The following is a 25,089-nucleotide window of genomic DNA, read 5'->3' as shown; positions in this document are numbered from 1 at the left end:
GCACTTTTAAAGGGAACCCGAGGTGAGAATAATATTGAGGCTGCCATATTTATCTCCTTTTAAGCAATACCAGTTGCCTGGCTGCCGTGCTGGTCCTCTGCCTTTAATTCTTTCAACCATAGACCCTTAACAAGCATGCAGCAGGTCAGGGGTTTCTGACAATATTGTCAGAACTGACAAGATTACCGTATATACTCGGATACAAGTCGACCTTGTGTAGAAGTCGACCCCAATATTTGACCCTCTTAAGCTGGAATTATTTAATTACTCAAGTATAAGTCTATCTAGCAAAGTTAATGGCTGCACAGTAGACTTGAAGCCTTGCACAGGACATAAAGAAAACCTAGAGAAATGCACCCTGTATGTATTGAGTTTAGCCTGCCTAATCCCCCCTCATCTGTGTCTAATAACAAGCTGTAATTTGATCTCTCACGTGTCACAAGGCAGATAAGCTCATTTGAAAGCACAGGATGTTAACAATATGCCTACTTCCATGAAAGCAGGAAGTAGACACACTACAGCTGATACAAATTCTGCAATACATCTGCACACAAAAGGCGTTTTTCTTTTAAAGGTTATGCTATTGCAAATCTTTTAGAGCAGAGAGAAAGATCTGAGATCAGGTCCACTTTAAACAATAGACCCTTCCCAGAGCCCCAGCAGCCAGCGTCTCTCTATCCCTCCCCACAGTGCTAAATCACCGACAACACACTAAAAATCCCCCCTCCCAGCACAACTCTGTAATGTTATGCGCTGGGAAGGCTGCCTCTTTCTGTCCCCTTCCCCGCAATGCTAAAGTTATTTTGTGCTTCCATCCGCTTTCTCCCCCCTCTGTGCGATGTGATGCACAGTGAGCACTGCAGCAGAAGTGACACAGTTCCCATTGCCAGCGCTGAATTCATGCTGTAACTTTCCCCCCTTCCCTTCTTCCCCCGCATCTCTGTGCAAATGTGGGCTGCCTCTCTCTCCCCCTCTGTGTAATTAATGTTAGGTGCCCTCGCAGCTGAAGCCGACACTTAAGTTTTATTGCCAGCACGGTATCCTCCCTTCTAGCTGCTCTCTGTCCGTTAGTACAGCTCCGGTTCCCGATGTCATGTGACTTCATTTGTCATGTGACATCGAGAGTCGCGCTGTACTATTGGACAGAGAGCGGCATGAAGGGAGGATACCGTGCTGGCAATAAAACTTAAGTGTCGGCTTCAGCTGCGAGGGCACCTAACATTAATTACACAGAGGGGGAGAGAGAGGCAGTGCACTGCACATTTGCACGGAGATGCGGGGGAAGAAGGAAAGGTGGGAAAGTTACAGCATGATAGCTAAATCAGAGGGGGAGAGAGAGAGCGACGCCCTGCCCCACCCTGCTATAAGTGGGACATTTAGGACTGACTCGAGTATAAGGCGACCCCCCCACTTTTATACTTTGAGTCAGTCCTAAATTTCTCGACTTATAGCCGAGTATATACGGTAGCTGCATGCTTGTTTCTGATGTAATTCAGTTCACTACTGCAGCCAAATAGATCAGCAGGGCTGCCAAGCCATAGTATTGTTTAAAAGGAAATAAATATGGCATCCTCCATATCACTCTCACCTCGGGTTCACTTTAAATTACAGTTAGCTCCGCCCTCATCCATTCATGGCCACGCCCATTTTTGCCGCGGCGCAGGTTATAGCCACACCCAACTCCAGAAATTGGTCCAGCACCTGTATAGCAACCCCCAAAAAAATCCTGGAGCCGCCCCTGGGTATATGGGCTGCCGACAGACCTCTCTGTGATCCGATTCGATCAGAGAGCTGTCTCTAGGTCGATCTTCCCATACATACAGAATACAGACTATAGAATATAAGAGAGTGATTCCAGCATTACTAGGAAACGCATTGCATGAAATCATTACAAATCATTACAAATAAAAAGATAAAATAACGTTAAACATACGACATTCCAGGTAAAACAGCATGGTATCGCCAAGGACATCAGAACCAGGAAGTATATGAAACGAAGAAAAGACAAGAAAAGATAGAAAGACTCTCTGTAAACTCCCCCTCCCTTCCTCCCATGCCTTCGTTCCCTCTCTCAAACCCAGACGGGCCTTACAGGTGTCCTACATGATGTAATAGACCCTTGGGTCAAGAGACAATATTAGATACATTAGTAAACACCTAAAGGATTGGCATCTATGTTGTTCAGCCGTGGAGACACACATCCAATCCACATAGTATGAGAGCTTCCCTACACAATCTGTTTATGATATTCAAAATATGTTAGCCCTACATACATGGAAGTAGTAAAATTGGTCAATGATTGGCCTATCATAATTGAAAGTGGGTACCAGGCTTTAGCGTAAATCTACCCTAGTGTTAAAAGCTGGCATTTCCCTGTCATTCCCATCACTGAGTGAGCAAAAGAGGAACTCCAACAAAAATATAGATATGGAGGATCAATGGCAGCATTTAAAATAACTTTGGAAGTCATCATTTCATTGGGGTCATGTTCAGTGGAAGTCTTATAGGTGTTTCATGGTCATTTCCCCTGCTGAAAATGACTATGCAAAAGGGACTTGGCACTACCGTTGCACTAACGCTGGGGTCAAACGCATGACAATGTCCATACTGTGTCCCACTTTCGATGTTTTTTGCGCCAATGTGAATCTAGCCTATGAGGGCCAAAGCGGGGAAACACATGTATGTTAGCCATGCTTTTCATGCATGTCTTAGGGAAATGATTGTTAGGTAATATAATGTCGTGCAACATCTGACATCTATTTACTATAACATTCTCTTCTTTCAGAGGCTTTGGATGATTTAATAAAGAATGGAGTTTTTGAGACTACCTTTCCACTTCACTCTGTGAGTTTAACCTTATACTTGTCTCATAAACGCTGATTCTGTAAGTTGCATGTATCTCAAACCGTGTGTGCTGCTGCTGCATAGTGATAGCCTGGACTAATCTTACCACTATTATTTTTTTCCAATCTTAGCTGGACGAGCCAACTGGCAAAAATTTGAAGGAAAAATGGGCAAGATGGCGGGATGTCATCTATACTCAGCCTGTCATAGAAATCAGGTAACAATGAGGAATTATATACATCGCTGTCTTCCCCTCTAGTGATCCACCAAGATGCATTGCAACATTGCTGGCTTCCCCTCTAGTGATCCACCAAGATGCATTGCAACATTGCTGGCTTCCCCTCTAGTGATCCACCAAGATGCATTGTGACATTGCTGGCTTCCCCTCTGGTGATCCCCCAAGATGCATTGCAACATGGCTGGCTTCCCCTCTGGTGATCCCCCAAGATGCATTGCAACATTGCTGGCTTCCCCTCTAGTGATCCACCAAGACGCATTGTGACATTGCTGGCTTCCCCTCTAGTGATCCCCCAAGATGCATAGCAACATCGCTGGTTTCTCATCTAGTGATCCGGCAAGATGCATTGCAACATCGCTGGTTTCTCTTCTAGTGATCCGCCATGATGCATTGCAACAATTGGCTCCCCCTCTAGTGATCCACCAAGATGCATTGTATCATTGCTAGCTTCTTATCTAGTGATCCACCAAGATGCAATGCAACATCGCTGGCTTTCCCTCTAGTGATCTCCCAAGATGCATTGAAACATCGCTGGCTTCCCCTCTAGTGATCCACCAAGATGTATTGTGACATTGCTGGCTTCTCATCTAGTGATCTGCCAAGATGCATTGCAACATCGCTGGTTTCTCATCTAGTGATTCGGCAAGATGTATTGCAACATCGCTGGTTTTTCTTCTAGTGATCAGCCATGATGCATTGCAACAACGCTGGCTTCCCCTCTCGTGATCCGCCAAGATGCATTGCAACATCGCTGGTTTCTCATCTAGTGATTCGGCAAGATGTATTGCAACATCGCTGGTTTTTCTTCTAGTGATCAGCCATGATGCATTGCAACAACGCTGGCTTCCCCTCTCGTGATCCGCCAAGATGCATTGCAACATCGCTGGTTTCTCATCTAGTGATCCGCCAAGATGCATTGCAACATCGCTGGTTTCTCATCTAGTGATCCGGCAAGATGCAATGCAACATCGCTGGCTTCCCCTCTAGTGACCTCCCAAGATGTATTGTGACATTGCTAGTTTCTCATCTAGTGATCCGCCAAGATGCATTGCAACATCGCTGGCTTCTTCTCTAGTGATCCACCAAGAAATATATATTTAATTATTTTCAGTTGACCAATATCCAAAAATTGCATTAACCTGTTAACCTAATACAATAATACATGATAAACACATAGGGCTCTATTCACGAAGCATCACCGCATTCGGTAATGCTCAAAACAACTTATTTTACTTATCACCTTCCCAAGTTACAATTCACTAAACCTGTTACCGCACAGAAAATCACAGTTCCCGACTAGAGAGGTAAATTACTGACTTGTGCAGTAATTACCTCAGGAAAAGTCTAGAAATGTCAATTCACAAAGTTTTCCGTACTTCATTTACTGGCCAAAAGTGTTCGGTAATTTTCACCAGCCCAAAGCAGCTGATAACTGGCTCTCCTCATGCTGTCTGTGTGCGGTGGATTTGGCAGACAGCCTTTGAGGAGTGCCAAGCAGCCAAAAGGAGAGCCACACAGCCTGCTTCTCATGGTGATCGGAAGCGACAGGGATGCCGGTGGATCTTTCAGGGTATCAAAACAGAACAAGCTGACAATTCTGCGGGCATCCCTGCATCCCTTTAGATGTGCATATTTGTATTGTAGCACACAGAAGAGCTCCCCCTGGTGGCTGCAGCACATCTAAAGGGATGACCGTATGCAAAATGCGGAAAACCTTCGAATCACACACACAGCTCCCTGCCTGCCTGCTGCCCTGCTAGAACGCTGGTAATTGACACTTACCAGCCAGGGCTTAGAGAATTGAGGCATGCTTGTTCTGTAAATTACCAAACCTCCGCCTCATGGGGGTAAACGTTTGTGAATTTGGAGAAAAAGTGTAAAATACCGCATGAGGTATTTTACCATCCAAAATGATTTTACCAACCTGCTTATTGTGAATAGAGCCCAATGTGTTAGTGTGACAGTGTTCACTCTAATTTGATTGGTCACCCACAGTTTGGACATACAGATGTACAGCATTTCCAGTCATGGCTATACTCAGTTGATGTACTTCTCTCCTATATTGCTGGCATTTACAGAAAGTAGTAGAAATCTGACATTACTGTAGTGATGCTCAAATACCCCTTTTTAAAATTCGAGTTTGGTCGAATTCGAATAGTAAATTATTCGAGGTCAGTCGAATATTCGAGTCGAATAATTTTTACTATTCGATTCGACCTCGGACTTCGAGCTCACTATTCGAGTCGGTATTCGAGCTCACTATTCGAGCTGACTATTCGAATTGGCCTTAAATAGCTTCCAACACTTGTTTTGAGGGTGAATGATGCAAGAAACATCTTTTTTTCCAAGTAACAACAGCAAGTGATTATGTGGGGATGTTCCTTTAAAAAAAAAAGTGGAAAGAGAAGTTGTGTCCTTAATTTTGTTCAGTAGTGTTACTGTATATACTTGTTCTTCTTCTTCTTTATCTGTCTTCTTCTTCTTCTAGATCTTCTTCTTCTATATCTTCTTCTTCTTCTTCTATATTGTCTTCTTCATCATCTTCTTCTTCTTCATCTTCTTCATCTTCTTCTTCTTCTTCATCTTCTTCTTCTTCTTCATCTTCATCTTCTTCATCTTCTTCTTCTTCATCTTCTTCTTCTTCATCTTCATCTTCTTCTTCTTCTTCTTCTTCTTCTTCTTCATCTTCTTCTTCTTCTTCTTCTTCTTCTTCTTCTTCTTCTTCTTCATCTTCTTCATCATCTTCTTCATCTTCTTCTTCTTCTTCTTCATCTTCTTCTTCTTCATCATCTTCTTCTTCTTCATCTTCTTCATCTTCTTCATCTTCTTCTTCTTTTTCATCTTCTTCTTCATCATCTTCTTCATCTTCTTCTTCATCTTCTTCTTCATCTTCATCTTCTCCTTCTCCTTCTTTTTCAATATCGTCTTCTTCTTCTTCACGTATTTCTCTTTTCAATTTTTTTTTAAAGAAATGCAGCTATTTTTGAGCGTAACAAATAGCTGGTGGGCGCACGCATGTTGGAAGCGCCATTGTATGTGCTCCCTGGCAGTGGAAACACAAAGACAGCAGGAGGTAAATTCAGCAGCAGGAGGAGGAGGATGAGTGTGTGGCAGCAGGCAGTCAATGAGGCAGGCAGCTCGCCGTGACATAATAGCCCTGGTACCTAGCGGTGATACCAGGGCTGTAAATAAACACAACAGGAGGTCCCAGACAGCGGTCGTGCAGCCCACATTGTGTCCAATACACAACTGGGACAACACAGTTTTCAACCCGGGCACCTCAGAAAAATTAAACCTTTTTTTTTTTTTTTAATGGTTTGTTTGGTTTTGGTTTTGCAACCAATATAGCTATTGTTTGACGTAATAGCTGGTGGCAGAGTGGCAGCAGAAGGTAATTCTGTGTACCCTGGCAGTGGGAAACACAGACAGACAGCAGCAGCAGGAGGAGGAATGGAGGAGTAGGCGAGCAGCTATTGTTTGACGTAATAGCTGGTGGCAGAGTGGCAGCAGAAGGTAAATCATCTGTGTACCCTGGCAGTGGGAAACACAGACAGACAGCAGCAGCAGCAGCAGGAGGAGGTATGGAGGAGCAGTGTGAGTGTGGCAGCAGGTAGGCAGCGTGACATAATAGCCCTGGTACCTAGCGGTGATACCAGGGCTGTAAATAAACACAACAGGAGGTCCCAGACAGCGGTCGTGCAGCCCACATTGTGTCCAATACACAACTGGGACAACACAGTTTTCAACCCGGGCACCTCAGAAAAATTAAACCTTTTTTTTTTTTTTAATGGTTTGTTTGGTTTTGGTTTTGCAACCAATATAGCTATTGTTTGACGTAATAGCTGGTGGCAGAGTGGCAGCAGAAGGTAATTCTGTGTACCCTGGCAGTGGGAAACACAGACAGACAGCAGCAGCAGGAGGAGGAATGGAGGAGTAGGCGAGCAGCTATTGTTTGACGTAATAGCTGGTGGCAGAGTGGCAGCAGAAGGTAAATCATCTGTGTACCCTGGCAGTGGGAAACACAGACAGACAGCAGCAGCAGCAGCAGGAGGAGGTATGGAGGAGCAGTGTGAGTGTGGCAGCAGGTAGGCAGCGTGACATAATAGCCCTGGTACCTAGCGGTGATACCAGGGCTGTAAATAAACACAACAGGAGGTCCCAGACAGCGGTCGTGCAGCCCACATTGTGTCCAATACACAACTGGGACAACACAGTTTTCAACCCGGGCACCTCAGAAAAATTAAACCTTTTTTTTTTTTTTTAATGGTTTGTTTGGTTTTGGTTTTGCAACCAATATAGCTATTGTTTGACGTAATAGCTGGTGGCAGAGTGGCAGCAGAAGAAGGTAATTCTGTGTACCCTGGCAGTGGGAAACACAGACAGACAGCAGCAGCAGGAGGAGGAATGGAGGAGTAGGCGAGCAGCTATTGTTTGACGTAATAGCTGGTGGCAGAGTGGCAGCAGAAGGTAAATCATCTGTGTACCCTGGCAGTGGGAAACACAGACAGACAGCAGCAGCAGCAGCAGGAGGAGGTATGGAGGAGCAGTGTGAGTGTGGCAGCAGGTAGGCAGCGTGACATAATAGCCCTGGTACCTAGCGGTGATACCAGGGCTGTAAATAAACACAACAGGAGGTCCCAGACAGCGGTCGTGCAGCCCACATTGTGTCCAATACACAACTGGGACAACACAGTTTTCAACCCGGGCACCTCAGAAAAATTAAACCTTTTTTTTTTTTTTTAATGGTTTGTTTGGTTTTGGTTTTGCAACCAATATAGCTATTGTTTGACGTAATAGCTGGTGGCAGAGTGGCAGCAGAAGGTAATTCTGTGTACCCTGGCAGTGGGAAACACAGACAGACAGCAGCAGCAGGAGGAGGAATGGAGGAGTAGGCGAGCAGCTATTGTTTGACGTAATAGCTGGTGGCAGAGTGGCAGCAGAAGGTAAATCATCTGTGTACCCTGGCAGTGGGAAACACAGACAGACAGCAGCAGCAGCAGCAGGAGGAGGTATGGAGGAGCAGTGTGAGTGTGGCAGCAGGTAGGCAGCGTGACATAATAGCCCTGGTACCTAGCGGTGATACCAGGGCTGTAAATAAACACAACAGGAGGTCCCAGACAGCGGTCGTGCAGCCCACATTGTGTCCAATACACAACTGGGACAACACAGTTTTCAACCCGGGCACCTCAGAAAAATTAAACCTTTTTTTTTTTTTTTAATGGTTTGTTTGGTTTTGGTTTTGCAACCAATATAGCTATTGTTTGACGTAATAGCTGGTGGCAGAGTGGCAGCAGAAGAAGGTAATTCTGTGTACCCTGGCAGTGGGAAACACAGACAGACAGCAGAAGGGCAGTACACAGCAGCCCACTGTAGGTGTAAAATGTGTGGCTGCAGGCGACGTAATAGTCAAAGTGAACCAGGCTGGCTTAGTGAGCAGGAGCCAGGAGGTGGTAAAGGGTGGTAAGGCACATTAACGATGGTTCCGGCAGCCAGTTCATGTCCCCCTCTCGCCGACAACAGGGGCCAGGAACTCGCCTTCCACCCACGCCTGGTTCATCTTGAGAAACGTCAGTCTGTCCACAGACTTGTGAGACAGACGTGAGCGTTTCTCAGTGACCACGCCACCAGCTGCACTGAAGCAGCGCTCGGACAGCACGCTGGAAGGGGGGCAGGACAGCACTTCCAGGGCGTACTGCGCCAGCTCGCTCCAGATCTCCATGCGCTTGACCCAATACTCCATGGGATCAACAGGGGCATCGCTGTCAAGCCCGCTGTACGACCCCATGTAGTCAGCCACCATGCGGGTCAGGCGCTGGCTGTGACCGGAGGAGGATGCTGCTGCATGCATCTCCTCTCTAGTCACTGCTGCCGGAGCCTCTACAGTCCTGTAGAGCTCGTGGCTGAGAGACAGCAGGTCTGTGGGGCGCTTGCTGCTGCTGGATGCAGGCACCTGCTGCTGCCTCTGTGCTGGCTGCTGGACAGTGGGGGTGGAAGGCTGGGGGAAGGCTTCCTCCAAGCGCTCAACAAGGGCCTGCTGCAAGCTCCTTATTTGTTGCGCTGGGTCTCCTCCTGCAGGCGGCAGGAACTGGCTCAACTTCCCCTTGAGGCGTGGGTCCAACATCATGCTGATCCAGATGTCCTCCCTCTGCTTCATCTGGATCACCCTGGGGTCCCTGCGCAGGCACGTCAGCATGTGCGCTGCCATTGGGAAGAGGCGGGCCACGTCTGCTGGCACATCGACGTCAGTGCTGTCCTCATCCTCCTCCTCTGCCGCCTCATCCTCTCTCCACCCCCGCACCAACTCAGCTGCGCTGTGCTGATCCCCCTCATCAGCAGCCAGGTCAGGGACCTCCACCAAGTCCTCCTCCTCCTCCCCCTCAGAGGTGGACTGCGCAGCTGGTTGCCGCTCCTGCTGGTCCAAGGCTGCCGCTCCCTGTTCCAGCAAAGCATCGAGGGCCCTGTTCAGCAGAGAAACCAGGGGCACCCACTCGCAGACCATAGCATGGTCCCTGCTCACCATGTTTGTGGCCTGCAGGAAGGGAGCCAGCACAAAGCACACCTGCTGCATGTGCCTCCAGTCATCATCGGGGACGATGGACGGGATGTTGCTGGTCTTGTCCCTTCTCTGAGCTGCGGAAACAGTGGCCAGGGCAAGGTACTGTTTGACAGCGTGCCTCTGTTCAACCAGACGCTCCAACATCGCCAGGGTGGAGTTCCAGCGAGTCGGAACGTCAAGGATCAGCCGATGGCGTGGCAGATCCAGCTCCTTTTGCACGTCTTCCAGGCTCGCACAGGCTGCAGCCGAGCGCCGGAAGTGACGCACAACATTCCTTGCCGTTTCCAGCAGTTCGCCCATCCCCTGGTAGGTGCGCAGGAACTTCTGCACCACCAGGTTCAGCACGTGGGCAAGACAGGGGATGTGGGTCAGGTTTCCCCTGTGTATTGCGGCAACCAGATTGGCCCCATTGTCGGCCACCACCTCTCCGACTCTGAGGCCTCTGGGGGTCAGCCAAATCCTCTCCTGCTCCTGGAGTTTGGCCAACACATGGGTTGCCGTCAGCTTGGTCTTCCCAAGGCTGACCAAGTGCAGCAGCGCTTGGCAGTGGCGGGCCTTCACGCTGCTGCTGAGGCGGGGGGTTTGGCCAGGTGTGCCGGAGGATGGCAGAGGATCGGAGGAACCTGCTGCAGTTCCCCTGAGCCTGCGGGGTGGCACCACCCACTGTGTTGCTGCTGCTGCTGTGCCCGCTGCTGCTCTCCCATCCTCACCCCCTTCCACCAAGCTGACCCAGTGGACAGTGAAGGACAGGTAGCGGCCTGTCCCGAAGCGGCTGCTCCAGGAGTCCATGGTGACGTGGACCCTTTCACCAACCGCGTGCTCCAGCCCTCGCTCCACATTGGCCATCACAAAGCGGTGCAGTGCAGGAATGGCCTTGCGGGCAAAGAAGTGTCTGCTGGGTAGAGTGACCATATTTTTGTGGGTCCAACCTGGGACGGGGGGGGGGGGGGCGTGGGGGGGGGCGTCGCGCGCAGCGCGCCGCGGCGAAAAGTGGGAAGGAGTGAGGAGCACGCAGCGGCGAAGACTGGGGGAGGGCGCCGAAAAAATGGGCGTGGCCATGACATTGTATGGGCGGAGCTAACGTAATGATGTAACAGCGAGGCATAAGAAAGCAGTGTTTACGCCATGATGTGGACAAACGAGACTTTGTATCATGGGTGTGCAGAAACTGTGTGATGCTAATAGTATACCGTAACCACAAAGCAGCAAACATAGCCATCTATGACCATTAAATAATAAATGCAGTAACAGTTACCCCGGACACCAGAAAATAAACGCAATAGGCAACATGTCAGTATAAAATAAATGCAATGCGGGCAAACATGTCAGTACAAAATAAACGCAATGCGGGCAACATGTCAGTACAAAATAAACGCACTGCGGGCAAACATTTCACCAGAAAAGAAACGCACTGCGGCCAAACATTTCACCAGAAAAGAAACGCACTGCGGCCAAACATTTCACCAGAAAAGAAACGCACTGCGGGCAAACATTTCACCAGAAAAGAAACGCACTGCGGCCAAACATTTCGCCAGAAAAGAAACGCAATGCGGGCAAACATTTCGCCAGAAAAGAAACGCACTGCGGGCAAACATTTCGCCAGAAAAGAAACAATGCGGGCAAACATTTCACCTGGAAAAGAAACAATGCGGGCAAACATTTCACCTGGAAAAGAAACAATGCGGGCAAACATTTCACCAGAAAAGAAACAATGCGGGCAAACATTTCACCTGGAAAAGAAACAATGCGGGCAAACATTTCACCTGGAAAAGAAACAATGCGGGCAAACATTTCACCTGGAAAAGAAACAATGCGGGCAAACATTTCACCTGGAAAAGAAACAATGCGGGCAAACATTTCACCTGGAAAAGAAAGCATTTACTCACCTGGCAGAAGTGTCCGGCCTCTGGCGCGCTGCTCCGTCCCGGGACCGTCTTCCTCCTCCTGCTCTTCTCTCCCGCGCTGACAGGGCTACGGCAAGATGGCGCCCGAAGCCCTGTACTAGTGACACAAATAGGTCTCCAGTACAGGGCTTCGGCAGCCATCTTGCCGTAGCCCTGCTCGCCTGCCGGTGTCGGAAACAGACACCGGAAGACGAGGCTGGAGCGGGGCTGCGGGCAATGAACTGGCACGGCGTCTATAGACGCCGCTGCCAGTTCATTGAGGAGAGAGTGGCCAGAGTCCCGAGGCCGGGACGTCCCGCTGCTGAAAGCGGGACGTTTCCCGGGACCTCATTAAGCCTGGGACAGCGGACCCCGAATCCGGGACGTGTCCCGGGCAATCCGGGACGTCTGGTCACTCTAGCTCTGACTGAAGTCAGACTGGATTAGCTGCATGCTTGTTTCAGGTGTGTCATTCAGCCACTTCTGCAGCCATAGAGAGCAACAAGGCTGCCAGGCAACTGGTATTGTTTAAAAGAAAAATCCATACCCCTCTCAGTTTAGGTTCCCTTTAAACAGCGGGGGGCGGGGCAGACTGCGACAGGAATCCAGTTGTTAGCCAATTCAATGCAGGCAGAAGACAGGGAGGGAGGGGAGCAGTAGCAGCAGGGCAGAGCAGGGCGGCGGTGGGCCGAGGACGGAACACTGATGTCACATACTCCCGCAGCTGGGACGTCCTGCATCTAAAAGTGGGACTTTTCCTGGGACCCAAGCCAGCCTGGGACAGGGGACCCCGAATCTGGGACCCGTCCCAGGTAATCTGGGACGTATGGTCACTCTACTGCTGGGGAGCTGCCAGTCTGGGGCTGCGCAAGCAAGCAGCGCACGAATGTCGCTCCCCTCCTGCACGAGCGTGTACGGCAGGAGTTGGGAGCACATGGCCCGTGCCAGCAAGCCGTTCAGCTGCCGCACGCGACGGCTGCTGGGAGGCAGAGCCCTAACCACCCCCTGGAAGGACTCGCTCAAAAGGCTCTGGCGTGGCCTTTTGCTGACACGGGAATCAGCAGACACAGCAGAGGAGGCCACTGAGGACTGGCTGCCAGAACAGGCCTCAGTGTCGGCGGCAGGAGTTGCAGAGGGGGGAGGAGCAGTGCGTTTCCGCACTCCTGCTGGTGCTGCTGGAGGAGCAGGAGGGCGGGTGGCTGCTGTTGCTGCTGCTGCTGCTGCTGCTGAAGGCTGTGCAGTGATGGGTGTGGTGCCACTGCCAGCACCAGATGCCTTCAGCCTCTGGAACTCCTCATGCTGGTGGAAATGTTTAGCCTCAAGGTGGTTGATGAGCGAGCTGGTGCAGAACTTTAAGGGGTCTGCACCTCTGCTCAACTTCTGCTGACAGTGGTTGCAAGTGGCGTACTTGCTGTACACAGTGGGCATGGTGAAATATCGCCAGATTGGTGACTTAAACATCCCCCTACGGCATGGAAGCGCTGCTGCCTGTCTCCCTGTGGTGGTTGGGGGGGGGGGCTTGGGTGCGGCTGGTGGTGGTACTGGCAGATGCTGCTGCTGCTGCTGCTGAGCCTGAGACACCAGCAGGCTGTGGGACCTGCCTACTGCTGCTGCCAATGCTTGCAATGATGCGCCTCCTTGCAAGGCCCACAAGAGCATCCTCCTCCTCCTCCTCAGAGCTGCTGAGGACGACATCCCCTGGAGGTGGTGGCACCCAGTCTCTGTCTGTCACCGGGTCATCATCATCCTCCCCCTCCTGAAACATGTCCTGCTGGGATGAGGACCCCCCAAACTCCTCTCCTGATGCATGGATGGGCTGCTTGACTGTCGCCACAGTCTTGCTGTCCAATCCCTCATCCCCCAAAGTGCCCATCAGCATCTCCTCCTCAAAATCGCCAACAACAGCAGACAATTGACTCATGATGCCTGGGGTCAAAAGACTGCTGAATGACAGGTCGCCAACTGACGGTGAACTGGCCTCCTCCCCAGGCCCTGCTGGGCGGCTGCTGCGAACAGGGGTGGTGGTGGTGGTGAGGGTGGAGGCCTCGGATGCAGAGCTGATGGCGGGCTGCTCATCCTCCGTCATGAGTTGCACCACAGTGTCTGCATCCTTTTCCTCAATGGGACGTTTCCGACCCGGCTGGAGGAAAATGGGAGCAGGTGCTGAATGACAGGTCGCCAACTGACGGTGAACTGGCCTCCTCCCCAGGCCCTGCTGGGCGGCTGCTGCGAACAGGGGTGGTGGTGGTGGTGGTGGTGAGGGTGGAGGCCTCGGATGCAGAGCTGATGGCGGGCTGCTCATCCTCCGTCATGAGTTGCACCACAGTGTCTGCATCCTTTTCCTCAATGGGACGTTTCCGACCCGGCTGGAGGAAAATGGGAGCAGGTGCTACACGCTGCTGCTGCTGTGTCTCTGCAGCGTGAGTTGCAGATGCTCCTGCTGGGCGGCGCCCAAGGCGTCCACGGCCAGTGGCTATGGGAGGAATGTTAGCCACTGACGCTGCTGCTGCTGCTGCGGAACTGTGCATGGTGGCGCGCCCGCGGCCGCGGCTTGCCACAATGCTGCTCCCTCTCCTCCTGATTCCCTTGCTGCCCTTCCCCTTGCCCAAACCGCGCTGGCTGCCACTTCCAGACATCTTAAATGTTTTGGGCGTATAGACAAAAGTTTTGTAAAAGGGCGGCTGAAAAGTGGGGTACTTTAATGGAGTGGGTTGGTTGGTGAGGTGACTGAGTGAGTGTCCCCTAGTACAGTAAGTAAGTAGTAACAGTCAGGAAGTACAACTAGCAGTTACAATAATCAGTAGTAATCACAAGTAAATTTAGTGTGTGTACACTCAGACAGTGAGTGCACGCACGCAGGAGCTAGTAGCCTATGGACAGTGACTGAGTGTCCTAGACTCCTAGTACAGTAAGAGTAAGTAGTAACAGTAAGTAGAACTAACTAATTACGATAATCAATCAGCGATCAGAAGGAAATAGAGTGTGTGTTGTGTGTGTACACTCAGACAGTGAGTGCACGCACGCAGGAGCTAGTAGCCTATGAACACAGTGACTGAGTGTCCTAGACTCCTAGTACAGTAAGAGTAAGTAGTAACAGTAAGTAGAACTAACTAATTACAATAATCAATCAGCGATCAGAAGGAAATGGAGTGTGGGTGTGTGTACACTCAGACAGTGAGTGCACGCACGCAGGAGCTAGTAGCCTATGAACACAGTGACTGAGTGTCCTAGACTCCTAGTACAGTAAGAGTAAGTAGTAACAGTAAGTAGAACTAACTAATTACAATAATCAATCAGCGATCAGAAGGAAATGGAGTGTGGGTGTGTGTACACTCAGACAGTGAGTGCACGCACGCAGGAGCTAGTAGCCTATGAACACAGTGACTGAGTGTCCTAGACTCCTAGTACAGTAAGAGTAAGTAGTAACAGTAAGTAGAACTAACTAATTACAATAATCAATCAGCGATCAGAAGGAAATGGAGTGTGGGTGTGTGTACACTCAGACAGTGAGTGCACGCACGCAGGAGCTAGTAGCCTATGAACACAGTGACTGAGTGTCCTAGACTCCTAGTACAGTAAGAGTAAGTAGTAACAGTAAGTAGAACTAACTAATTACAATAATCAATCAGCGATCAGAAGGAAATGGAGTGTGGGTGTGTGTACACTCAGACAGTGAGTGCACGCACGCAGGAGCTAGTAGCCTATGAACACAGTGACTGAGTGTCCTAGACTCCTAGTACAGTAAGAGTAAGTAGTAACAGTAAGTAGAACTAACTAATTACAATAATCAATCAGCGATCAGAAGGAAATGGAGTGTGGGTGTGTGTACACTCAGACAGTGAGTGCACGCACGCAGGAGCTAGTAGCCTATGAACACAGTGACTGAGTGTCCTAGACTCCTAGTACAGTAAGAGTAAGTAGTAACAGTAAGTAGAACTAACTAATTACAATAATCAATCAGCGATCAGAAGGAAATAGAGTGTGGGTGGTGTGTGTACACTCAGACAGTGAGTGACCGCACGCAGGAGCTAGTAGCCTATGGACAGTGACTGAGTGTCCTAGACTCCTAGTACAGTAAGAGTAAGTAGTAACAGTAAGTACAACTAACTAATTACGATAATCAATCAGCGATCAGAAGGAAATGGAGTGTGGGTGTGTGTACACTCAGACAGTGAGTGCACGCACGCAGGAGCTAGTAGCCTATGGACAGTGACTGAGTGTCCTAGACTCCTAGTACAGTAAGAGTAAGTAGTAACAGTAAGTACAACTAACTAATTACGATAATCAATCAGCGATCAGAAGGAAATAGAGTGTGTGTTGTGTGTGTACACTCAGACAGTGAGTGCAGTGCGCACACGCAGGAGCTAGTAGCCTATATGAACAGTGACAGTGAGTGTCCCTACGGGTACAGTAAGAGTAAGTAGTAAGTAAGTACAACTAACTAACAATAATCTATCAGTAATCAGAAGGAAATAGAGTGTGTGTACACACAGACAGTGAGTGAGTGCACACACGCAGGAGCTAGCTAGTAGCCTATAAACAGTGACAGTCAGTGAGTGTCCTACTCCTAGTACAGTATAACTACAATACTATTAGTAAAGGACAGCAGAAATACTGGTATAGATGAGAGAAATAAACAGAGGACAGCTGCCCACAGAGGCAAGGCCCCCCTGAGGCCTAAACCTGTAAGCTTGCAGCAGCTGCCTGTCTCTAATGTAACACACAAGCTACTAACTAAAATACAATGTCTATCTAACTAACAACAATATAGGTGTATATGGCAGGTGTAGGTGAGCAAAAACGCTAGGTAAATGATCACAATAGAGCACTTGCTAAGCCAAAGCACAAAGGAGCAACTCTCTCTCTGTACAAGTCTCAGGCAAGCATGGAGAAACGGAACATGGCGGCCGCTATTTATAGGGTAGGGGCTGGCCAGGGTCCCCCTCTGTGATTGGCTGCCGTCAGAGGGCCTGGGAGCCCTCTGATTGGCTCCAAGGACATCAATCTGGGCTATGACGCTATTCGAGCTCGGTACCGAGCTCGAATAGCGCCGGGTTGCTCGAATAGCTCGAATAGTGAATGGGCTATTCGAGTGTACTCGGATAGCCCATTCGAATAGCTCCAGCTATTCGGAGCTCGAATACCGAGCTCGAATAGCTGAAAAAGAGCTCGAATATTCGAGCTACTCGAATATTCGAGCTCTGCTGAGCACCACTGCATTACTGACATTCTGCCATTCACTATGTGCATTTTGAAAATAAGGAAATCCCTGTGAAACCCCCATGAGGAGATGGGCTAGTCCAAAACCTGTTGGTTCTGTCAGATTTCTACTACCTACTGTAAGTGACAGCAACATAGGAGAAAAGTAATTTATAGCTCATTTTACTCTGGAAGAAACATACTTCTTAATTGTATATGTTTACATATATTTTAAATTTTAAGATTTTCGTGATAGAGGTCCTTTAAGCTCTATGAGGTGTGTGGGCTCTTGGCCTGCTCCGTTCTCTTAGAATCTTTCCCGGGAGACTGGCCAGTTGCAGGCTTCTGCGCATGCGTGGCCTGGCCTCACTTGTACACCCACCGAGCTGCTGTGCCCAGGAGTTTTCTGCACCCGTGCAGTACTACTGCGCAGGCGCAGAACGCTCGTGGCTACGGCAGCGTGACAGGGGGATGCGTGCAGGGCCAAGCCAAACGCTGCCAGCCAGTCTACCGGGAAGGATTCTAAGAGAACAGAGTGGCCGTAGAGTGCGGTGGGAGACCCCAGGCCACTCATGGGGCTAGAGAAAACCAAACACAAGGTTTATGCAGCTGCTATCCACATTTTTGTTTACATTAATCATTGTTCTTTCTTCAAGGGAATATTTTGGAGAAAAGGTGGCTTTGTACTTTGCATGGCTTGGCTGGTACACCCTCATGCTTTTCCCTGCCGCTCTGGTTGGAATTGTGGTATTTTTTTATGGGTTCGTACATTTCAACTCCAGCAAAATCAGGTATGCAGTTTCTGCATTTCAGCATCTTAATTCAGTTTCTGTTATTGTTGTTTCATTTGGGTTATGTCATAAAAGAGAGTATGTAGATGTCCTCTCCTACAAACTAAAGATGCACCATAACGACATACATTAGAATGTAATACCTTTTTTAGGGTACCAAACTTTGTTAGTTAGGCATCAGAGAAGCTTCCTGTATGTAACTTTGTAGGCTCATGTCCATACACACAACTCAGTCACACCCTCACTGTAGTGAGCTGAACTAACAGTTGCAACTTAAAGAGAATCTGTACTCTAAAATTCTTACAATAAAAAGCATACCATTCTATTCATTATGTTCTCCTGGGCCCCTCTGTGCTGTTTCTGCCACTCCCTGCTGCAATCCTGGCTTGTAATTGCCAGTTTTAGGCAGTGTTTACAAACAAAAGACATGGCTGTTACCAGCTTGTGATAGGCTGAGAGGAGCTCAGTCTGTGACTCACACAGAGCCTGCAGGGGGCGTGGAGAGGGTGTGTATAGCTTCTATCCTATCACAAGCAGAGCAGCACATTCCTGCCTGAGTGCCTGAGCCCGACAAAGACGACAGAGGAGAGAAGATTAGATTATACAACAGAGATAATACAGCCACTGTGCAACTTGGAAAGGCTGCAGTAAGACAGACCACATTAGAACAGGTATAGGAACTTATAGGATAGAAGAAATAAGGCTGAAAATGTTGTTACAGAGTCTCTTTAAGTTGAAGGGGATTGAAAAAAGTATCAATATGCTGAATATTGTCTGTCTTCCTGATAAAAATGCACAATACAATTGGAGGATATCACATAGCTTATCTTCAACAGCATAAAATAGGAGGATAGCACATATAATTATCTTCAGCAGCATGAAATAGTTATGCCTCACGTTTAAACGAGCCACCTGTTAAAGGACATCCGAGGTGAAAATATACTGATGAGAAAAAACAATTGTATCTATCCTTCTTCTCCTAAAAATGACTTTTTTTTAGATATCCCACATTTTATTTTATATTTAAATCTAGTTTTTACTGTTTCATTGCCAGCTCAAATCTATGAATTATTGACCCTTTGCCATCTCTTTCCTGCTCTCAGAAGTCATTTATTGACAGGAAAGTGTTTTATAGCTTTAATTACTGATCAGTGAAGGTTATGCTATAGTCTGACCCAGTCCGACCGGAAAGAAACTGTCACTTGCATACCTAATGTTTAACTCTTTTAGGCAGTGAATGAAAAAAAGGAACACAGCCTAGTTATTTATGTGCTTGGCACTGTACAGACACATGTCTATCTCATCATGTCACATGTCACCTCGGTTGTCCTTTAAGTGCAAATGTTCAGGACTCTATAGTGATATTATAGCAGCAATGCAGTTCCAGGAAAAGTACATGTGCACAAGCCGTGAAAAGGTTTTGAATTATGTGTGTAGTACAGATAATAAATAGAACATTTGAAGTAAAGAAAAGAGTCTCATGATGTTTCCAGTACAAGAAGACTTAAAAAAAAAAATAGTTGTTATCTATGAAAAAGAGCTTCTCTGAGCTAGTGGACCAACTTGGTTAAACTCAGCCCTGTTTTCTGAAGAGGTTAAAGGGAACTTTAACTGAGAGGGATATGGATGTTTCCTTTTAAACAATACCAGTTGCCTGGCAGTCCTGCTGATCTCTTTTTAGCTGCAGCAGTAGTGCGTAAATCACACACCTGAAACAAGCATGCAGCTAATCCAGTCTGACTTCAGTCAGAGCACCTGATCTGCATGCTTGTTGAGGGGCTGTGGCTAAAAGTATTAGAGACACAGGATCAGCAGGAGAGTCAGGCAACTGGTATTATTTCAAAAGGAAAATTCTATATCTTTCTCAGTTTAGGTTCACTTTAAGCAGGCAAGAAACAGTGAGAGAAAGCTTGAGATAAGGTTTTACTTAAGAAAAGTTCATAGGGTCATTACTTTGTTTTAAAGCTTGAAATCCAGAGTGTGGATTCTAAACTGCACCTGTGATAGTCTGATGCAATGTCATAAAGCTATATAACTGAAAATAAAAATATGAAACTCTTTTCTTTGCTACTAATGTTCTTTTCATTATCCGTACTACACATACCATTCATTATAAATACGTTTAAGTTTGCTTCAGATTTGCTTTAAGTGTGAAACAAATTAAGAAAAATGCTCTACAGACCTCTGTCCAAAACATAATTTAAGTTTTATGCTGGGGGTGGGCTATAAAGTATAATGTCCACAGACATACATGGAGCGAGCTTGACCTTCTTAGTACAAAATACAATTCTTTTTCTTAAATACTGTAAATAAAATACATCAGAACAGCATAACCACAGGCATGTGGAATTTCATTGGGATGTAGTTCAATCCCTGGTTGCAGTACCTCTTTAACAATGCTCATTTAGGGTGATGTGCCTACTATCCCTTGGATAATCACAATTTCTCAGGAAACAGAACTTTTTTTTTTTATTCAAACGTCTTTTATTAGGGGAAGAATGCATTAGATGGTGTGCATTGAAACAAGATGAGTTACTAGAAGTACAGTACAGTAATAGTACTGGATTATTTCTTGGCTAAATTCTCCATTGGAGTAGAGGAATGGACAATGCACAGAGCTATGTAGGTCCAGCATGAACATACCTTAGGCAGTTTTGCTTTGGCTCAGGTGTGCTTTGACTCACTCTTACAAGGGTTGTTTTCCTAATTTTATTTCCTTCCGGTGTTGTCATTTTCATCTCTAAGAATTAAGTTTTATTACTGGAATTTATTGAACATCCACTTTGGTTGGCATGTGGGGAATGCTCTTATTTAATTCATCCCAGTTTAGAACTGTAACTGTATGCAAACTATTTCATCTGTAGTTAGGCTGGGTACACACACTATGCTGAATTTGCAGCATGTACAGTCACAGCGGATCCAATGTGTGAGCGCTGTGTCCGTCCATATACATTTTTGTACCCATTATAGCACCTGTTTTAACAATAGACAGCAACAGAGACCTGTTTTGGGAGATTTCTGGGGTCAGTTTTCAATATTTTTTTAATGCCCATTTTCCATTGAAAGCACTAGTGAGTGTGGATGTAGTCCTCCTCTGTCTGTGGGCATACGTAACGTATGTAGTGTCTGGAAATGTTGTGCAAGTGGAGACTTTGCGGATACATTGTAAATGGACATATATTATCTGATTGAATCCTATAGACATCATAGAATCTGTCAACATATACTTTATGTTTACCTGTGACCATTGCAGAAAATGGTCCTTCTTTATGTCTAGAGTGACTGTGGTCGTAGCCTTAGGCATATAGCGAACATTTCTAACACGCTCAGATGTACCATATTGCTGTTTATTATTACACCTTTATTCCTAGCCAGGAGATCTGTTCTGCCAACACAACAGTGATGTGTCCCCTGTGCGACCAGAACTGCCCCTACTGGCCATTGTCAGACACCTGCACGTATGCAAAGGTGAGACCTATCGCTGCAGCCATTCATTACTTGGAAACTGTTCCCCAAGTGGCCAACTTCCAGGAAAATACCGACTCTCATTAGCTATATGTTATATCGGGCTTGATTTACTAAGACAAATAGCATGCCTTATCAGAGTTAACACACCATATCAGAGTTAACACGCCTTATCAGGGTAGCACATCGAGTGATACGAACTTATGCCTGATAAGGCATGTTAACTCTGATAAGGCATGCTATTTGTCTTAGTGAATCAAGCCCATCATGTTATTAGTAATGAACACAAATTTGACATAATCGTAATTTCGCATCATAATTCACAAATGCGATGCGAACTCGTAATGCAAAATTTCTGTAAAAATCCTAATTAATTTTCTTTGTAAACAAAATCAGCAACTGTAGTTTTGCATAATTTTCACTGAATTTTTTGCTGACTTTGGTGGTTGATAGCTGAGCCCCCATACATGCCATTGTCACCACAGAATTGCTTGTGGAAATAAGTAAAAAAAAAAAAGACCTTGTACTTTTTGAGAAAATAAATTGTAAACATGCAATAGAAAAATGTTTTTTTAAATGCAGAAAAATGACATTTTAAAAAACATGTTTCCTTTACATATTTAAAATCGATTTTGACAAAAATGACAGTCTTTTTGACAAATTCTCAGTTTTTTTGTTGACAATTTTGGTGACAATAGCATGTATGGGGGCTTTTGTGATTAAACGCTAAATTCGGCACAAAATTACAAATGGATTACACAAAATCAATTTAATGTCCAAATTGCGGTAATTGTCAAAATGTAATTGTCATGAGCAGATTACAATCGTCACTATATGTTATCTTTCAGGCCTCCAGGTGTAAGGGGGGGGAGGGTCAGTTCCAAACCTGTTAGATCCGTCTCATTCTCAATGCTTCTCTCCATTAAGAAAGCCCTCTAGTGTGATGTAACTTGGCTTCATGCATGGAAAGCACCCAGAATCTCTACATGTACGGTACTTGCTTGAATAACATTTAAAGTGAAATTTCACTTTTGTTAAAAACTACACATGACTTACTGTATATTCGTGTTGTCGACGTCATGTTGTAATTTAAAAACAAAAAACATGCTTTTTTTTTTTAAAAAAAGCCATTTTGTAATTTAAAGTTTTGAAAAGCCATGTTTCAGAATCAGAATCAGAATCACGTTTATTTCGCCAAGTACAACGGGTTTGTACCCGGAATTATTTTTCGCTCAAACAGGGTCGGAGATGGTACAAACACATGCATGCAATCCAACCTACACAGTCAGGTACAGTAGTACAAAGTAGCATATACCTATAGATATAGCACATAACTATAATGAAGGATGCGTGGGAAGTCTGGAGAGCTGTGTGAGGGGAGCAGCCACATCTACCGGCGCTTGCTCAGCTCTGCAGCAGCTCCAGACGCCCCGCAGTGTGTCCTGGAAAAGAGTGGACAGCGAAAGAGAGAGAGAAAGAGAGAAGGGATAGCCAAAAAGAGACTGAGGAAAGAAAGAAAAAGATCAAGAACCAGGGCAAGAGGAGAGAGACAGAGGCAGAGTCCCCCCCAGGGCTGCAGGTTGAAAGCACCCCAGGGTCCGATAATTAGTCCGGACAGTGTCCATTCCTGTGGAAAGTCGCCAGGTGGAAAATTGTCATTGAAAATTGCAGGCAACTATGGATATCTTAAATTGGCCAGAAACTTAAATAGCTTAAGTGATGGAAACAGTAGTCTTTAGGGCCCTTTCACACCAGAGGGATTTTTCGGCGTTTTAACGCCACGGCCGAAGTTGGCGTTTTTCTAGGTAAAAGAAAGTCCATAGACTTTCATTTTACCTTTCACATCTAACTCGGCGTTTTGGAGCGTTGCGTTTCAACGCTCCCAGGAGCTTTTTCAGGGCTGTTTACAGCCGAAGTTGGCTGTTGCCGTTTCAATGATAGTCAATGGAAAACGCCAACTTCAGCGTTTTCAAAGCGTTTTACAGCTAACTTGTTCACTTATTTTTATAGAAGAAAAAAAAAAGGACGTTTTCATATGAGCTGTAAAACTCTTTCAAAACGCTTTGAAAACGCTTTGAAAACGCTATGTATTGGCGTTAAGCAAAAGGCTGACTTTCAGCCTTTTCTACCGCAGCCTCTAGTGTGAAAGAGCCCTTAATGTATTCTTTAGAGTAGCACCAAGTAACCTACAAAGTGGTAGTGTTTGGAATATTCTGAGTCTAGGTCTGAGGTATTATTTCAAATATAATTTAAGTTACAGGGTGGCATGGTTCTCCCCAACTTATTTGCTCATTGTACGGCAGCCAGATTGGCCCAGAATTTGCTACGGGGCTCTGTTCCCCCTAGACCAAGGTGGGCAAATGCCCAGTGGCCCCCACGGAATAAGGGATATTCTGTGGCTCCCTCAGAACCCCCCCCCCCCAACAGATCCTTTCATTGTTATCTACAAATTTGGCACAATATATCTACATTTATGCAAAACATTACAAACTGGGAACTGTCTCCTATGGAGAAGGCCTTTCTCTCTGATATTGGTACTTCAGGCCATCTATCTAAAATACATATCCTACTATGGTATGATTCCCTCCTGGAAGTTACTCCCCCCATGGAGAAATGGTCTTTTATATATACTACTCCTGGCTTGATTGAGTGGGACAAACTGTTCGAAAGCCTGGCAAAGACCTCTAGTAACATAATTTACAAAGAGAAAATGAAGTTATTAGTGCCGCAGCGGGGGACCGGAAAATCACTTTGTCCTGTGGCGTGCACAGGACATCTGCAGGGGACCGTTAAAAGCTCCAGGTAAGTTAAACTCATTTTTTATTACCCTTACAGTACTCCTTTAAGGTACTCTGTGAATGGTACCAGACTCTTAAAGTATTATCTAAGTTTCATGATTCCGCCTCCATTCAGTGTTTTCAATGTACAATGCAGAACATCGCTGGTGGTACTGCCCTCCTATTACAGACCTGTGGGGCAGTTGCTTTCAAGAGATTTCCCTGACCTTTGACACTCAAGTGGACCCGGACCCATATGTTGCCCTGTTTGGCCAGAGGGTTCCCCAGAGCTCACTAGAAACCAGAATATTCTCTCTGCATGGTTCTGTGCAGCCATCAGATGTTTAATTGCCAGATTCTGGAAGGGCCCAATCCTTTCACATCACACAATTTTAGACAGGATGTGGTGGATCTATCATATGGAACAAATTTCATACTCCCTAATGCTAGGTACACAATACAATTTTCTGACAGATTTACTGTCCGTTCAATTATTTCCAACAAGTTTGATCTGATTTCTGATCAATTTTCCATAGAAGTGAACAAAAAAATCGATCGGAAAATCAACTGGAAATCAGAACGGACCTGTTGTAAATAGTCAATCTGACAGTAAATCTGTAGGAAAATTGTATTGTGTGTACCTAGTATAGTCTAATCTTGATAGATTCAACCTCATATGGGCACAATGGTTTTTCAGGTTCCCCCTGGGTCCCCCCACCTCCCACCCTTGATGTGATTGATGTATTGTATTTTGGTATCATCGTTTACTGTATAGCCATGATCTTTTCTTGTTCAGCAAACAACAATGTATGCACAATATGTGGTTATAGACTTTTTTCTGCCTGAGGCAAACTTGTCAGGATGCACCCCTCCTCCCCCCGATTTTGAATGATCGCTAGTATAGTTGTCCGAGTATAGGTAGCTAGTATAGTTGCCGGAGCATAGGTAGTATAGTTGCCTCAGTACAGGTAGCTAGTATAGTTGCCGGAGTATAGCTAGTATAGTTGCCTCAGTATAGGTAGCTAGTATAGTTGCCGGAGTATAGGTAGTATAGTTGCTTCAGTATAGGTAGCTAGTATAGTTGCCCAAGTATAGGTAGTATAGTTGCCTCAGTATAGGTAGCTAGTATAGTTGCCAGAGTATAGGTAGTATAGTTGCCTCAGTATAGGTAGCTAGTATAGTTGCCCGAGTATAGGTATTATAGTTGCCCCAGTACAGGTAGCTAGTATAGTTGCCGAGTATAGGTAGTATAGTTGCCTAAGTACAGGTAGCTAGTATAGTTGCCAGAGTATAGGTAGTATAGTTGCTTCAGTATAAGTAGCTAGTATAGTTGCCC

General features: G+C 46.5%; 1 protein-coding gene across 3 annotated transcripts in view; it reads left to right on the top strand.

Annotated features, from left to right (window-relative positions):
- The window catches only part of ANO9 (anoctamin 9), a 123,548-nt gene that overhangs the window by 63,404 nt on the left and 35,055 nt on the right, over positions 1-25,089 (top strand). For all 3 annotated transcript variants that reach the window (XM_068260699.1, XM_068260700.1, XM_068260701.1), the window contains 4 exons: positions 2,786-2,844; positions 2,976-3,061; positions 17,377-17,511; positions 20,883-20,979. In XM_068260699.1, coding sequence (XP_068116800.1) covers positions 2,786-2,844; positions 2,976-3,061; positions 17,377-17,511; positions 20,883-20,979 — 377 coding nt within the window. The remainder of the gene's footprint in view (positions 1-2,785; positions 2,845-2,975; positions 3,062-17,376; positions 17,512-20,882; positions 20,980-25,089) is intronic.

This window comes from Hyperolius riggenbachi, chromosome 11, assembly GCF_040937935.1.
Source record: "Hyperolius riggenbachi isolate aHypRig1 chromosome 11, aHypRig1.pri, whole genome shotgun sequence".
Lineage (NCBI taxonomy): Eukaryota > Metazoa > Chordata > Amphibia > Anura > Hyperoliidae > Hyperolius > Hyperolius riggenbachi.
Note: the sequence above shows the minus strand (reverse complement) of the source record. Positions and strands in the feature narration are given on the sequence as shown.